Source organism: Cuculus canorus, chromosome 5 (assembly GCF_017976375.1).
Source record: "Cuculus canorus isolate bCucCan1 chromosome 5, bCucCan1.pri, whole genome shotgun sequence".
NCBI lineage: Eukaryota > Metazoa > Chordata > Aves > Cuculiformes > Cuculidae > Cuculus > Cuculus canorus.
This window is the reverse complement of record NC_071405.1, coordinates 43,714,512-43,729,119: the sequence shown is the minus strand read 5'-3', so window position 1 is coordinate 43,729,119 and position 14,608 is coordinate 43,714,512. Positions and strand designations below refer to the sequence as shown.

The window sequence follows — 14,608 nt, the reverse complement described above, 5'->3', positions numbered from 1 at the left end:
AAGTCTCAAACTTTTCTGGGCATAACACTGTGTCTAGTCAGACATGATACTTACTGTCCTGGGTTCAGCTGGGGCAGAGTTAATTTTCTCTAGCATCTCATACTGCCCGACCAATGAGAGGGCGAGGAGTGCACAGGAAGCTGGGAGATAACAGCTGGGAGAGCTGATCCAGGTTGGCATGGTATTCAACACCACGTGACAACATGCTCAGTATATAACTGGGTGAGTTAGCCAAGGGGTTATTTTTACTTTTTTCTTTCTGATTCTCCTCCCCATCCCACTGAAGGGAAGGAGTGATCAGGCTGCCATGTGGCACTTTGTTGCTGGCTGGAGCTAAACCACAACACTTAGTTACCCCATACTAGTGGCCTTGAAAGAGGACAACTCATAAAAGAGGTGAAAATAGACAGTGAAAATAGAGGATCCAAGAAGAGATCTCACAACAGAGATGGTTTGATACTAGATCTAAGCAAACACACTGAGATATCTTATTACAACTGGATTATAACATGTTGGATTGCAAAAGAGTTACACATACTAAACGTGCATCTGAAAAAGATGAAGACATTTGGTTGTCAGATGCAGACTGTGAAAGATTTTCCCCAGTTCCCTAAATTACCATCTTTCAGGTTAAATTAAACACTAGCATAAAATATACAGAAAGGGCAAGCTACACTGGGCACAGATACCAAGGCTGGATTTTAAACCCCTAATAATGAGAAGGGCGAGTTACAAGTGGTCTCACAGCACCACTTTATCAGCAGGCTAGGAGTAAATGCTGACTGCATGAACAGAACAAGTAGGTATTGCTCCTAAAATCTCCCAGCTTACTTAAATCTCCCAGCTTACTTAAATGCATACTTACCTCTAAAGTGCACTGCAATAAGCACTCCGGGACAACAGATTTCTGTAACTATTTGTAATAGTCAGTCTCTGCCGGCTACATAAAAATCATTAGCTGTGCTTTGCTTAAAGATTCATGATTTAATTTCTTAGCAACTGCAGAAACGCAAGATGTCCAGGTAAGATCCTTTACCAGTGAAGCATATTTCAGATCTGGCTGCCATCCCCTTCCAATGTAACTGAACCTTTGCACACCAAAGTGATATCTGAAAAAGAGTTCCCTTAAATAATGCCTCCCCCTGCAGCCACCTGAACCACTGCAGACATGCTGAGCAACAAGGCCACCCACCAAGCACAGTGCGGCACGTGAAGTTTAGAGTGACTTTCAGATCCAGAATGCTTTATGCATCCCTTTACCACACATTCAGTTTTCGAGGAGACATTTAGGAAATCTGATTCATAGGTGAATCTCAGAAGCATGCCATTCAAACAGAGGCCTCAGCTTTACTCTTTTCTGAGCAATTTTTCATCCAACAGTCATTGTGTCTACAACTGGACTGTGCATTAAAAATCAGTAAAGCAAAGCTTTTAATTTATTGCTCTTTAGTTAATATGAAAAAACTTGTAATTGTTTGGACAAAGTAATTTTACAGCAGTATATCAAAGAATTAAATATGAAGGAACACAGATCCAAGTCCTTTCATACAAACCATGAGGTAAATAAGGTAAATATTTCTTTTGTGCAATAAGAAATACGTGTTGCTGAGATGTCAGGAGAAAATTACAGACTGAGTCAAACCTTGAAAATCAACCTAAACAAATAATAGTAGGACTTTTTTTTCCCATGTTTTTTCTTTTTTTCTTTTCTTATTTATACATTTAAAAATATTTAAATCAAGAAGGTATTTTGGAAATAACAAAGCAGTTCTGATTTTTTTTCTTTGAAGCACCCTAAAATGTGTTTTACCTTGTTTTTAGTGGTGTGTCTTCTTCACATTACCATAAGTAATATACAACGCGCAGTTTTGTAGAAGGAGTAGGGTTTTGTTTGTATAATTTTACCATATTTTTGTATATTTGCATACAAAAATATGGTAAAATTATTTTGTATTATTTTGTATATTTGCATACAAAAATATCAAATTATCACTGAGGCTTAATAAGATGTTGCTGGGGGCTTGTTAAAATCTGTTCTAAATGGAGATTTATTTCCCAGTGTCAGGAATTGACTTGTCATTTCATGATGAAAAAGAGACGACAAAGAAAGTTATTAACCTTTCCCTTCATGTTCTCAGTCCTTTATGAGGAAGCCACTTGATATTATTCTCATTACCCTTCTCTACTGTCCATTCTGTTAAGTGGAAGTCTGTTGCTTGACCAATCTTATCAGTAGGACAGTAAGACTAGGTTCTTCTACCACAGGTTTTTCTCAGAACTATTTCTGACCCAATTATTGGTAATTACCCAACAGTTCACAGGACTAATCTCAGAGCTGCTGATTAACTGACAGTCAGCAGATAACTTTGATAGATAACTTCTGAGGATATGACTCATCAGACTTCTCTTCTAAAGACTGTTTTAGATTATGTCATTTCATTAATCCTCTGATTTACGTTTCTTGCCTGAAGCACTCTTTTTTTATGCTGCAGTTCAGTGTTGACATGCAGATCACAAACAGCAGAATTTCCATTTGCTGAATTGCATATTATAGTTAGCTGGTAATTCATTGTGTATTGGGCCATGCACAAAAATACTTGCAGAACAGTAAGCCAGTAATTGTCACTCACTTTTTGTATTCGAAGTAGTGTTCAGCAATTTGTTCATCCCAGACAATTTTCGGTTTGTGCTCTTTCAAGGTTTCAATGTACCTACAAATTAGAAACATAGAAATGGAAATAACTTCTCTAAAAAGCAGTTATGAAATTACATTGCATACATTTCTGAAAAGGCAGGTTTATCATGTTTAGCTGTTGAACACTGTATCAAAAATAAATTCTTGCTGACAATTAATTTTCTCAGCCACATTAAATTTTGTCATGTTTGCATTTGTAAGCTTTTTTTTAAGCAGTGAATTAATTAATACTCATCAATTGACAAATCCATAAAGGCGCATGAAGGCCTACAAGGTGCATGAAGATCTACAGTCTGATTCCTACACGCCAATGCACTGGAATTGAAGTTATCCCTAGGCTGTACCTAATTGTGTCCTCCAAGGCTAATCAATGCAATTCTTAATTATAAACCACTACTATGTGATTATAAAAGTTCTTCTAGAAAACAGGCTTAGTTAATCTTCTGAAAATGAAATTACAAAAGAGCTTGTTGTCAAGGAAAAGCTAGTGCTAAGTAACTGCATATGGATTTTCTCCACCACTATGTTCTTGGCATTATTCTTCTGCATGGGCATTTTGAATGACGGATGACCTACCTCATACTCAATACAAAAGGAGGACAGAGTAATACTTGTACCCAAAAAACTGCACAAGGAACTGGTGTGGAATAGTTAGTATGCTATAAATTCTTGTTGTTGGTTAGCTCTCAGTATGTCTCACTGTAGAGACAGCATCTCCTTGTGTCTGCATTTCTGAATGCACAACGGAAAAAATGCTGCTTGCTGCCTCATGCAAGAAGACCAGATGGCAAGCAATTGCCAACAATAAGAGACCACATGGGTGTCACAGAAATAAGAGAAGTCTTTAGAACATGCTTCTGTGTCTCTTCTACATCTTTTAAACCTACATCTTTGGCCAGCAAGAAGGCTGAACTTTACTCAGCTGAAAACTTGCCCAACTAAACATTGGGGATTGCATCAGGAATTTGAAATCAAAGTCCCATTATCACTGCTTTATCATGATTATATAAAGCTATCAAAGGAAAACACAGTTTTTGCAAAATCTATCAAAACTATGTCTTCCACAATGTCTCATTCTTCTAATAATTCCTCTGCTCATTTGCATAGAGGATTTGCCTTGAAATAATATTATTTTCAAATAAAAAACTTCCATCTCCTATGTAAAAGATGCTATAACTGATTTCTATCAGCCACTCTCCTGACTCCATCAGTGCTGAAATTCCACCTTACTATATACTTTTAAAAAAAGAGAAAAACATTGTATTTCTCAGTGAGAAAAGATTTATTCTGTCCTTTCATATTCTAAATGCAATTACAACATTCAGTACTTAAGAGAATATCTTCTTTCCTTTGCTGTGGCTTGCTACTGCTAGCAGCTTTAAAAAAGATTTTCATTTTGTATTTAGGTCAAATGAACCCAAGCCAGGCATGCTATGGAAGTATCTACAGAGGCAAACACGTGGTGGCAGCTGTTGCACTCTTCCTCACTACATATGTGCACCTTTTAAACTAATGCAGTTTAAAACCTTGGAATCTGCCCATCCCTATTTACGATATACAACATTTTAATTTGTCCCACTAGAGACGTACACAGAGATCTTGTTTTGTATATTTAAAATTCAAAGATAGCTTTTAACACCTTGCCCCATACCTGAATGGTGAATTCAACAATGACAGGAGACAACACTCACACAGAACATGGGGCCAAGACGTTGTAGCCCAGAATACAGGAATTACCATCCAAGACATCCTGGCACACAGCTTTATTCCTGACCGTATGACTCTAGATAGGAAATCCTAATTTCACTTGTTAAAAATCCCAACACAATTAAAGAGTGTTCAACATACATATGAACAATTATTAAAATTAGAAATGCAACTTGAAGCAATTATTATAGCCTATTATATGTAAGATATAGTATTATTTTAAAGCTGTTCAGTCATAGACCACATTTAATGAGAACCTATCCTGACGAGAAAATTTATTTCCCTTTAATTTATTTCCCTGAAATGCCTCTAGGCATTTATAATCACAGTATGTAAGAGCAAAAATGAACGAGTTCATGTTCAAATCACATCTATGATGATAAGACTAGTTCCAAGCTTGAGCTGGGGGAAAAAAAAGAAATATATAGGCCACAAACCATCACTACTGCCCATTAATTTTGGGAGACCTACTAGAAACATATTAATTTGAGTTTTACATTATCTCTATTAGGGAAAAAAAAATTCAAAGTACAATGTTCAAAACAACAAGCTCTCATTTACTTCAATTGCAACTGCATACTCAGTGCTTCTGAAAGTCACGTTTCATATTTTTCAAGCAGACAGCGAGGTTGCTGTGAAGATCCTGGAAGAGATGCAGCAACAAATCAGAGCTAATTCAACTAATAGGTAGTGGAACACTAACAAAAAGGTAGATTTTACCTGCATATCCACCTTGCAAATATTTGTCCTTAAACAGAGAACTGCCATTCTGGCTTGTTCAAATAGGTCTGGTTTTAACTTAACAAAAGCAACATTTTATTCCCTAAATCCTTCCTTCTTGACAACAGACAAGCAGCTCAAGTATCCATTCAGTTGTCACACACGGGTTTTTAATGTTTGAAAATTAAGACCTAGTGAAAACATGGCTAGAGAACACAAAAGCATATGGGAACATTTTTAAGTCTGCCTGACACCTTTCATACAGGACTTCAAATCTGCAGTGTATTACTGCAATTTACTGTCACGCCTCTGTCAAAAAGGATACTTCTTGGGTCTACAGACACCAACTACTATTCTTATGACATTCATACTCCTGTTTACTAACCTATTGGTCAGGCTGGCCTAAAATGAACCTTGCTTTCTGTAGAGTGAATGAGAAGCCAAAATCTACATATGATGGAGTACTTTAAAGCCAGTGCTGCCAAAGATGTCTATCTACGAACAACATTAATATGGCAACACTTACACACTACTGCACTCTACTGCGCATTCAACTAATAAATAAAGGATCCAGAAGAACGGTTCTCAAGATTTATGGCTGGTGTTCCTTTTTCCTTTTCTTCCAAAACATGAAAAATGGTATGGCACTAGAATACGTTACAATAAAAACCATGATCTATAGTCCCCTTGAAGAAGATATTTATCTTCATGGATAACCACGAATATAAAGTAAAAGGTCTCTAGTATATCTTTTGCAACAAACATTCACACTCTAGGGAAATATTTATCTTCACCTATAATTTTTAGATGAGGTTTTATTTATGAAGGTTAACTTTTTTAGTCCACAGGTGCTTTGCTTTACTAGTCCTGAGCTGCTCTTCAACAGAAAAGCTTCAGTGAAAAGGAAACCACCGAGCATTCCATTTTGATGCTCTTTTCTAACGCTTTTTATTTTCTCCTCAGTTCTCGCATGAACCAAACTGTGACTAGAAGCATGATCTCTAATCATTTGCTCCTGCTGCAGCAAATTGAGCTTCTTCCACTATAGCAAACTTGAATGATTCAGTCAAAGGATAAAAAATACTATTCAGCTTGAAAATTAACACCACAAATTTTCTTTTCAGTCTGCTTCCATTACAGTAGGCTTTACTTAGTTATTAAACCCTGAACCTACCCGGTATTGCATCTCCGTAACTGTGACCATCAACAGTGCGTATGCATGGCAAGAAATGTTTTAGAATCGACCAGACAGGGTTCATTTTCCCCCTTCTCAGGGAGATGAATCTCTTAATCAAACTAAGAGAAATCACAAAGAAGGTCATATTCTAAAGCTCAAGAGCTTAGATTTCTGACACAAACCAAATATACAGAAATGCTTCCAGAACAGTTTTCATGGTAGTACTCCTAAGGACATATCTTCCAAACAGTACTGGTCAGCCTCCCCACTGCTCTGTGTACATTGGGACACTGTATGAAAGGGCAAATATCCACCTCTGAAATAAGATTTTTCAGAGGAGATATAAATATATATATATGTAACCTATAAGTCAAACCCCCTTTTATTTACTGTTAAGTTTCAATTACCATGGCACTTTCACATTTTAGCTGTTTAGGCTTTTCTTAAACAATCTCCTTTATAGTGGGAGAAAATGGAAAGAAACAATGTAACCTGGAGATATTTTTAAACTTTAAATTTAAGAGGTTTTAAAGCAGAGACTTTTTTGGCCTTCTCTGCTTGTTAGAACATCATTTCTAAAGAGCAGCTGCAAAATTGCTGAATATACTGTAAGCTATTAAATAATTCAACCATGAAACTTTTGATAAAGGATGCTTTCAATGGCAATAAATGAACACACAAAAGGAAGAAAGTTTTGAAAAAGAAAAAAGATCAGAGATTTTGTGTTCTTACCTACTCAATCCCTAAAATTGCAGCTTGCAAAAGGCCGAGATACCTTGCAATTTGACAGTCTTTAGATATTAGCCTTTAAATTAGTTTTGTGAACATGCATAGATTTATGAAAAGACTAGCTGTAGAGTCACTAATAGCGTAGTATTTCATATGTGTTTATGTATATATTGCATTATACAGTATGCAGTAATAGAAGTTGGTAACAAACTGAACAACAAAGTAAGCTTTCACCACACTGATCCCATCAAGATCACTTAAGCACCTTTTTACTCATCTCTTCTCACTATTCATTACTCAATAGCACCATATTTACAATATATAGATATAAACTTTGCATACCACTATAACCCTTTCTGGTACATTGAAGAATCCATACTTCATTAACACGAATCTCACAAGTTCTTCCAAAAGCAAACAGGCTATCCAAGAAAAAGAGAGATAGTAAGTATCTTCTAGATAATCAAAAGAACACACTACCTAATATTAAAACAGCTTTTACTCTGAGGATTTATATATTTGAGTGGAGTAGCGAGCACACTCTAGAATCCTTCTTTATTCTGTCTGCAGGGTACGTTACTCAAAAACAGTTCTGCTAAGATCTTTGGATTATTTCAGGTGCAACAACTTAAACCAAAATGCAATTTCCAGAGAGACACCAATCTGTTCACTTTAACTGTTCCACACTAATTGCTGTGGGGTGTCATGGGTAAAGCTGTCACAAGTATCCTAGTAGCAGCCCAGGAATGAAAAATCTACAAGCAAGCATCATCTTTCTCTATCAGTCTTCTCTCCATTGTTTCCTGCACCTTTGCTCTATCAGTTTTAAAAGGCAATGATAGTAGTTTTACTATTTCAATAGCAACAGATTTCCAACAGAGTAGTTTCTCTGTAGGTGTGTTGCTTTCACTAAGTTTTATGAAGCTATTCTCACAGATTTCTCCACAGTACTTCATCACTGACTTGACACATGACTGGTTTTCGTGCTTCTCCATCAACCTCACACAAACCTACTGACCATCGACATTTTGCCCTGAGGCACCAGCACAATAAAAATAAGAACCTCAGAAAACCTCAGCAACATTTCTACCGTTACTCTGGGCTCTTCAAAAGTACATCTTGATTAGTGTTCACAAATAATTGAGAAGTAATAGCACTTTGATGGACACAATGGCAGACAGGCAGCCAAGTATTCCTACTTCTTAGAACTCTGGAGACACAGAAGGCAGAATCAAGCATTTAAGAAACTTATTCTTCTTCTCACTCTTGTCTTGAGGAAATGAGCATTAAAACCTTTCAGTGCCTTCCTGCGGCTACAGAAGAGAGCACAAATATAACAGCATTTCTATGTGCGCTATAGTGTCCCTATTCTCATTTAACTTCACAGAGGTGTTACAAAGAAAAAAACCCATCTGAGAGTGTACACAATGCTACACTGGCAAATTACACTAGGGAACTGTGAGTACAAGCTGCAAGTGCCCTACTGCATGCTAACTTCTCTCAATATAATCACAATGAAAAACAAAGTTACAGTTAGATAGTGATCAGACAACAGAAGTAATCAAACACAAGGCAGAAAAAGGTGTGAATGTTTATGTATTTCAGGTTTTGACTTAAGCTGACAGATACAAGAGGAACCTACGAAAATCTCCTTACAGAAAACAAGATCTTTATTTCTAAGCCAATAAATATTTCTCAGACAATTGAGACATAACCAGATTGAGGCAGAAGCTTTGCATATGTGTTTGCATACCTCCAGTAACACACTGCTGTTCAGCAGCTCCATTTTATTTTGTAATGATACAGATTGGGTTTTTTTTCTGTTCTTCTCTTTTTCAAGACACCTGGAGCTACAGAATGTGATTTGGTTTTTTTCCAGAGCAAATTATTTACATGGTCTGACACAAAAATCCCCGAGACTAACCCTATAGTTAAGGGAGAGAGAAAGAGATGGCTATAGAACATGTTTTAACCTATCACACTGAGACAAGGCTCAACTCAATCGCTTCATCCAGTACAAATGGATGTGTGTTCAAATACAAATGTTTTCTTACCTGTGGTCAGAAAATGTTGTTGTGCACCAGCCCACAATGCTTTACCTGTGAAGCAGTTTTTAGCTGATAGTACCCAGCCTATTTGCCAGACCTGGCTCCTGCCCAAAGATCAAGCTGGTGCTCAAAGGAACCCATTTTTTTGTCAGTGAAAGAAAAAATGTGAAAGCAAAATGACAGAGATCCTCAACCGCCTTTCAGAAATAGCTCTATGGAATTGTTTCAAATGTTGACAGCATTGTATGCAGCTGTGTGTCTACTCAGAAGGGAATTGTTTAGAAGGTAATAGTTGATTTTCTTAATTTGTTAAATCCAAAGAGCAGTCTCATATTTTTTTTTAGACCTTGTATGATAACAAGTGTTTACTAAGTTGCTTTTGGTTCATATGCATCAACTTTGCATATTTTGTATCAGAAATCACTGTTGTTCTTGACCACTGCCAAGTCTCAACTTTCTAGCTAAAGTATCAGATAATCTTTTTGCTTGTATTTGTTCAGTTAGATATACAATTTTTCTTTCCAGTTTATCCAATCTAACATACAACAGATTATTACTTATTGTGGAGCTCGGGTTTGGCAGCTGTCTTGAAAGAATGAGTTTGTTGCCTTTAAAAACCTGCTGGATCACATGGATTTCTCTTTCTGCTCTGGCCAAAGGGCACCCGCCTGTCGGGCAGAAGACAAGTTAATGGTAGAATAGTTTACTCTGCTAGAACAAAAAGCAGGATTCAGGCAAGCTCACAGAAACAAAAAAGCACAAGAGAATAGAAATAAAACATACCGTACAGACTAGCTCAAGTAACTACTCTAGCCTTACTAATAAAACTTTAGTTTGACTATGAGCTAGAGGTTCCACAGGGAAATGATATTTTTTTAGAATATATTTTTTAATGAACGCCATGCATTGATCAATTCAAAGTCTTTGATAAAAACATATCTTCATTTGGTCGTGATTGCCTTTGTACACACTTTAAAACCGTGACTATTCAAAAAAATATTTGGTATTTATCACAGAGTTAATACCTAGCAGGCATGCTACTGGGCAAAAAAATTAACAATATTCTCTCTCAAATTAGGAAATGGGTCACCTTGAGGTTAGTATTTTTCCTGAATCATTTCAGTTATGAACATTACCAGACAGTACTCTCCCTATGTGCTCACTTCCAAGCAAGAATCTTCCCCCTACTTCCAGTTTGAAGTTGAAATTAATAGTAGAAAAGACAAAAAATAACACATGTAAAAGAGCCTAATGTAAATAATTTAATAATTTAAAAATTGATATGAAGCAGATTCTCCCCTTTTTCACACTTCTTATTTCATAATTAAAAATGCTTTCACTAGCCATCACAATTGTATCTGCTATACACATCAAGGACAACTTGAAAAGCCTTTTTTGAAGCAGATTGTCAAGACTATGTTTTGCGGGTCTAAAATGCAGCACACTGTGAAAAGAAATTGATTTTCCTGCAAATTCACACCATCCACGATCAACACTACAAACCACCAGCATATTTAATCTAATATAAAAAACCTACAGGACACATTAATGGCCATCACCTTTACAAAGAATAAGAATAACATCTGCATGCATGTAAAGTGTTCTAAATAGATTTGAAAACACATTGTTACATTACTTTTGAAAAGACAATTTCAACAAAACATGTAGATGTGTCAACAGCAGTCCTTATTAAATTATACCACTGAATGCCAAATGTTTCAACTATTCAGTATGATACTAGGAAAAAGTAGAAGACCATCTCATTGTACTAACTCTAGCCACAAAATTATCAGGGTAGAAAATAGTCAGCAAAAAAGACTTTATCAATAAAATACCTAACTTTTTTTGCAGGATACAAAATTTAAGCAGAATTTCCCCTTTCTTACTTTTTTTTTTTTAAATTATTTGCCTCATCTCTGTGTGATACACATCTATACGTGGGGTTTCTTTACTTTTCTCTCTCTGGATGGGATTGTAACCTGGATCCTTTGTGGCATACGAAAAAAAGGACAGAATGTAGAGGTTTGTATCAAACTGAATTCTTACTAGATGCCTCTATCTAGTAATCTGTCACTGCACTTGGAAAAAAACCCTTTTCAGGATAAGCCTCAGACTACCAGTGCTGTGGCAGAATGATTATACCAGAAGATGCTAGAATGCAATGCCAGAATTGCTCTGAGCAGTGAAAGCATTGCTTACTCCTACCATAACAGAGGTAGTTTCCATCGTAATCCAGGATAAGTACCATCTCAACAACAAAGATTTTAGTATATCGATTTCCACTACAGGCTAGGAATAGCACATGCTCTTAATGCCAGTGAACATCACACTAACTCTTCCAGTTGCTTTTTGCATCTCTCTTTGACTGCTCTTGAATTAAAAATATCCCAATGGAAAAACAAGGTGAATAGCAATGTCACCCACCAGATTTAACAATCACAAAAGCCAGGAGGAACATCTTTTCCTTGCCCTGACTCAGAAAAGGAGCAGCACAGCTCTTCCAAGTCCCTACCTCATCCCTGTCTGTCCTGGGTCTGGGGTAGTGGAGCACAACCTTTGTGATTGCCAGGAGGCTTTTGTCAGGTAGGTGCTCAAGCCCACTATTTCCACAGGGTTGCTAAGTCGTTCTGGCTAACACATCAGCAGGGGCCAAGTCCCATGCAGGGCATGGTTATGGAAAGGTTGCACTTGGCAGCAAAGGAGAATAAAAGGAAATACAGATTGGGTGCAAGCAGCAGGAGGCACCAAGAATGGATGAAGGATGCTGTGACTGAAGGGAAAGACGTGCTAGCAGTGTAGGTCCCAGATGACCTTCTTTAGTTAGGCAGAGCTGAAGACTTGCATGTGGCAGGACTCTGGGTACGTAAAACTAACATAGGTCAGGAATAGTCATAGGAGAAAGATGCCGACTTTCTTCTGTCTCAAACAATAGGAGAAATAGTTTAGGCCAGACAGAAGCAGCGTTTTCTGCAAGGAACCAGAACTTCAGGTGATGAACAAAACTAACTATAGTAGGAGATTGTAGCCTGAGAAAGCTGACTGCAATTTGGATTCCATCTGCTTCACAAGATGCTGAGAAAGAAACACAAAAATAGATCTCCACCTCCAAGTAGCCTCAGAAGAGTATTCAGATTTCTTAGATGACAATAATGTCAGACCTATCACTTCCACTACCTGTATCTCTGACTGCTTCTCCCTGGCCCTATGACTATTGGGTTTTCAGTAGAATCTGACCTGTGAAATCAAAGTTTACACAAAATACTAAACCATAAAAATGATCCAGTTGTTGAACAGCCCTCTCCCTTCAAAGCAGTGGAAATATCCATATTCATCAAATATCTTGAAGGCAGCCTTTGCTACTGAAGCTTCATTCTTAAACTAGAGAAAGAACAATCCAAGAAGCAAGAAGGCAGCACTCACCACTGCCTTGTATGGTATTATTATCATAGTATTATTTCTTTCATCCAGGACACTGACATACTTCCAGCTATCAGAGAGGTAGGACTGAAATTTTCAATGCTGCTATGACAAACAAGAACAAAATATCCACTATTTATTTTGTATATATTTCTGTTCACTTGAAAAGTATGTAGTAAAAGTTTTCAAAATGCAAGAATACTTTTAAAATAGTAGTATTCAACTAATTCCTTACAAAAAAAAATTACAATTCTTTAAGATCAATTGTGATAATCTAAAAGACAGTATAAAATTACACAGTTGAAAAGCTTTATGTATCTTACTGTCTCTTCGTGTGTAGCCCTAGTTCGCTGATGTTACCCATGGTCTCTTAGAAGTAATGCATTTGAAACGTATTTCAGGTTATGTTCCTAAATGGAAGCATATTGTAATATTATCTGACTTTTAGAAGTAGCAAAGACCAAACTCAGCAGAGGTTAATCTGCCAAATTCTTACCGATGATAAAATCACGACTTACATGTTATCAACTTACAGGTTATCACACATAGTTTTTGAAAATGTTCAGTGTTCTTTCATTCTAATTTTTAGCTTAATTAGCTGGCATGTTAATTAGATTTTGGTATTTCGACCTACCTCTCACAAAGCAGAAAAATGTCTTTTGATTATAACCTGTTGTGTCTCAAGTTCAACCACTGAACACCTGAACACCAAACACTTTCTATAAGACAAAAGAACGTACTTCAGGGGTAGTTTTTGGCACAAAGTAGTTATAGATGCGTGGTATTATATTTAAATGATCAAGCTCAGTGCAGCAGATAGTTTTACCTTCATATCAAAGAAATCATAAAATTAGTCCCTGACTGGAAGGATTTTAAGTAAAGGCAGCTACGCTATAGGAAAATCTATGGCAAATCAGTAAACCCTACAAACCTTCAGTGTCCTATGAAGCTATGAGCTTTATACCCTTCTCCATCTTCTGGAACTAAGTCAACTGAAGAACAAAATCTGCTGATTTTGAATATAATTTTTCATACTTGGCAAAGGGATTTTTCTCCTCTCAGTTGACCATATTTTAGTCACTGTTTTATAGATTTATCCTGGATTTGCATGAACAGAACTATTACAAGTCTTTTAGCCTTTGTTTTTTTAAAAAATAAAATTATGACAAATTCATGTAAATTACTATTAATCTCTCATAAATAACGCAAATCTCATCTGGTTAGTACATTTTTAACATGCCTTAGAATAATATGGATGGCATATAAGTCCTCCATCTTTGGCATGACTTGAACTGAAGATGTGCTATGAAGTAATAAACTGTATTTTACCCACTAAGAGTGGAGATTCATGTCCTTTTAAGAAACCATCTTCATTAGGGCAGTTAAGCAAACACTTGAGAATAGAGATTTTATATCTCTTTACATTTAGTTAAATTAATAAATATTCATGTGGCATTGCTCAGTTTTAAAGAAAAGCCTGGCACTTTTCAGCATGAAAAAAGCAGCTGAACATCTTCCATATCTTTGCTGTAACTCTGACAAATATTTGTACACTTTTACCAGTTTAGATTCTGCTGAACAAAGATATCTGTGCCAGCTGATAAAATTTATTAAGGTTAGGACTAAATTTTAAAGCAAAAACTAATACACATATATTTGTTTGAAATTATTTCTAAAAGAGCTGCTACTTAAATCAAACAGCAACACCTGGTCTGCAAATCAAGGGACAAAATTACTACTCACCCTTTAAATTAACTGGGAATTTCAAAATGGAATACTATTTTACCTCTAACAGTTTTTTATATCATTAAAAAAAAATTAAATAAAAGAGCAGTACTTTTTGCATTAACCATAATCACAGTCCTCTACCAGGTATACAGTATTCTATAAAGAAAGATCTTTGGTTTGCTGAAAAAATTGTGGATTTAGAGGAACACCGTAAAGTGGAATTAGTCACAGCATATGTGGGACCTGTGTACACTCTAAAATTTTGTTACTATCTGGAGAAGCTGGAAAGTAAATTCTTTTGCTGTGTTTGAATGACAGAAGTTTGCTTTTTGCAATTATGTGGGCAAATTCAGACAGTAAGTGTTCATAATTTATTCTAGTACACAG

The 14,608-nt window shown here is 36.3% G+C and overlaps 1 protein-coding gene across 3 annotated transcripts in view; it reads right to left on the bottom strand.

Annotated features, from left to right (window-relative positions):
• Positions 1 to 14,608, bottom strand: part of CHID1 (chitinase domain containing 1) — a 139,992-nt gene that overhangs the window by 28,744 nt on the left and 96,640 nt on the right. For 2 of the 3 annotated variants that reach the window (XM_054068301.1, XM_054068303.1), the window contains one exon: positions 2,631 to 2,711. In XM_054068301.1, coding sequence (XP_053924276.1) covers positions 2,631 to 2,711 — 81 coding nt within the window. The remainder of the gene's footprint in view (positions 1 to 2,630; positions 2,712 to 14,608) is intronic. The other variant, XM_054068304.1, reaches the window with a different exon arrangement.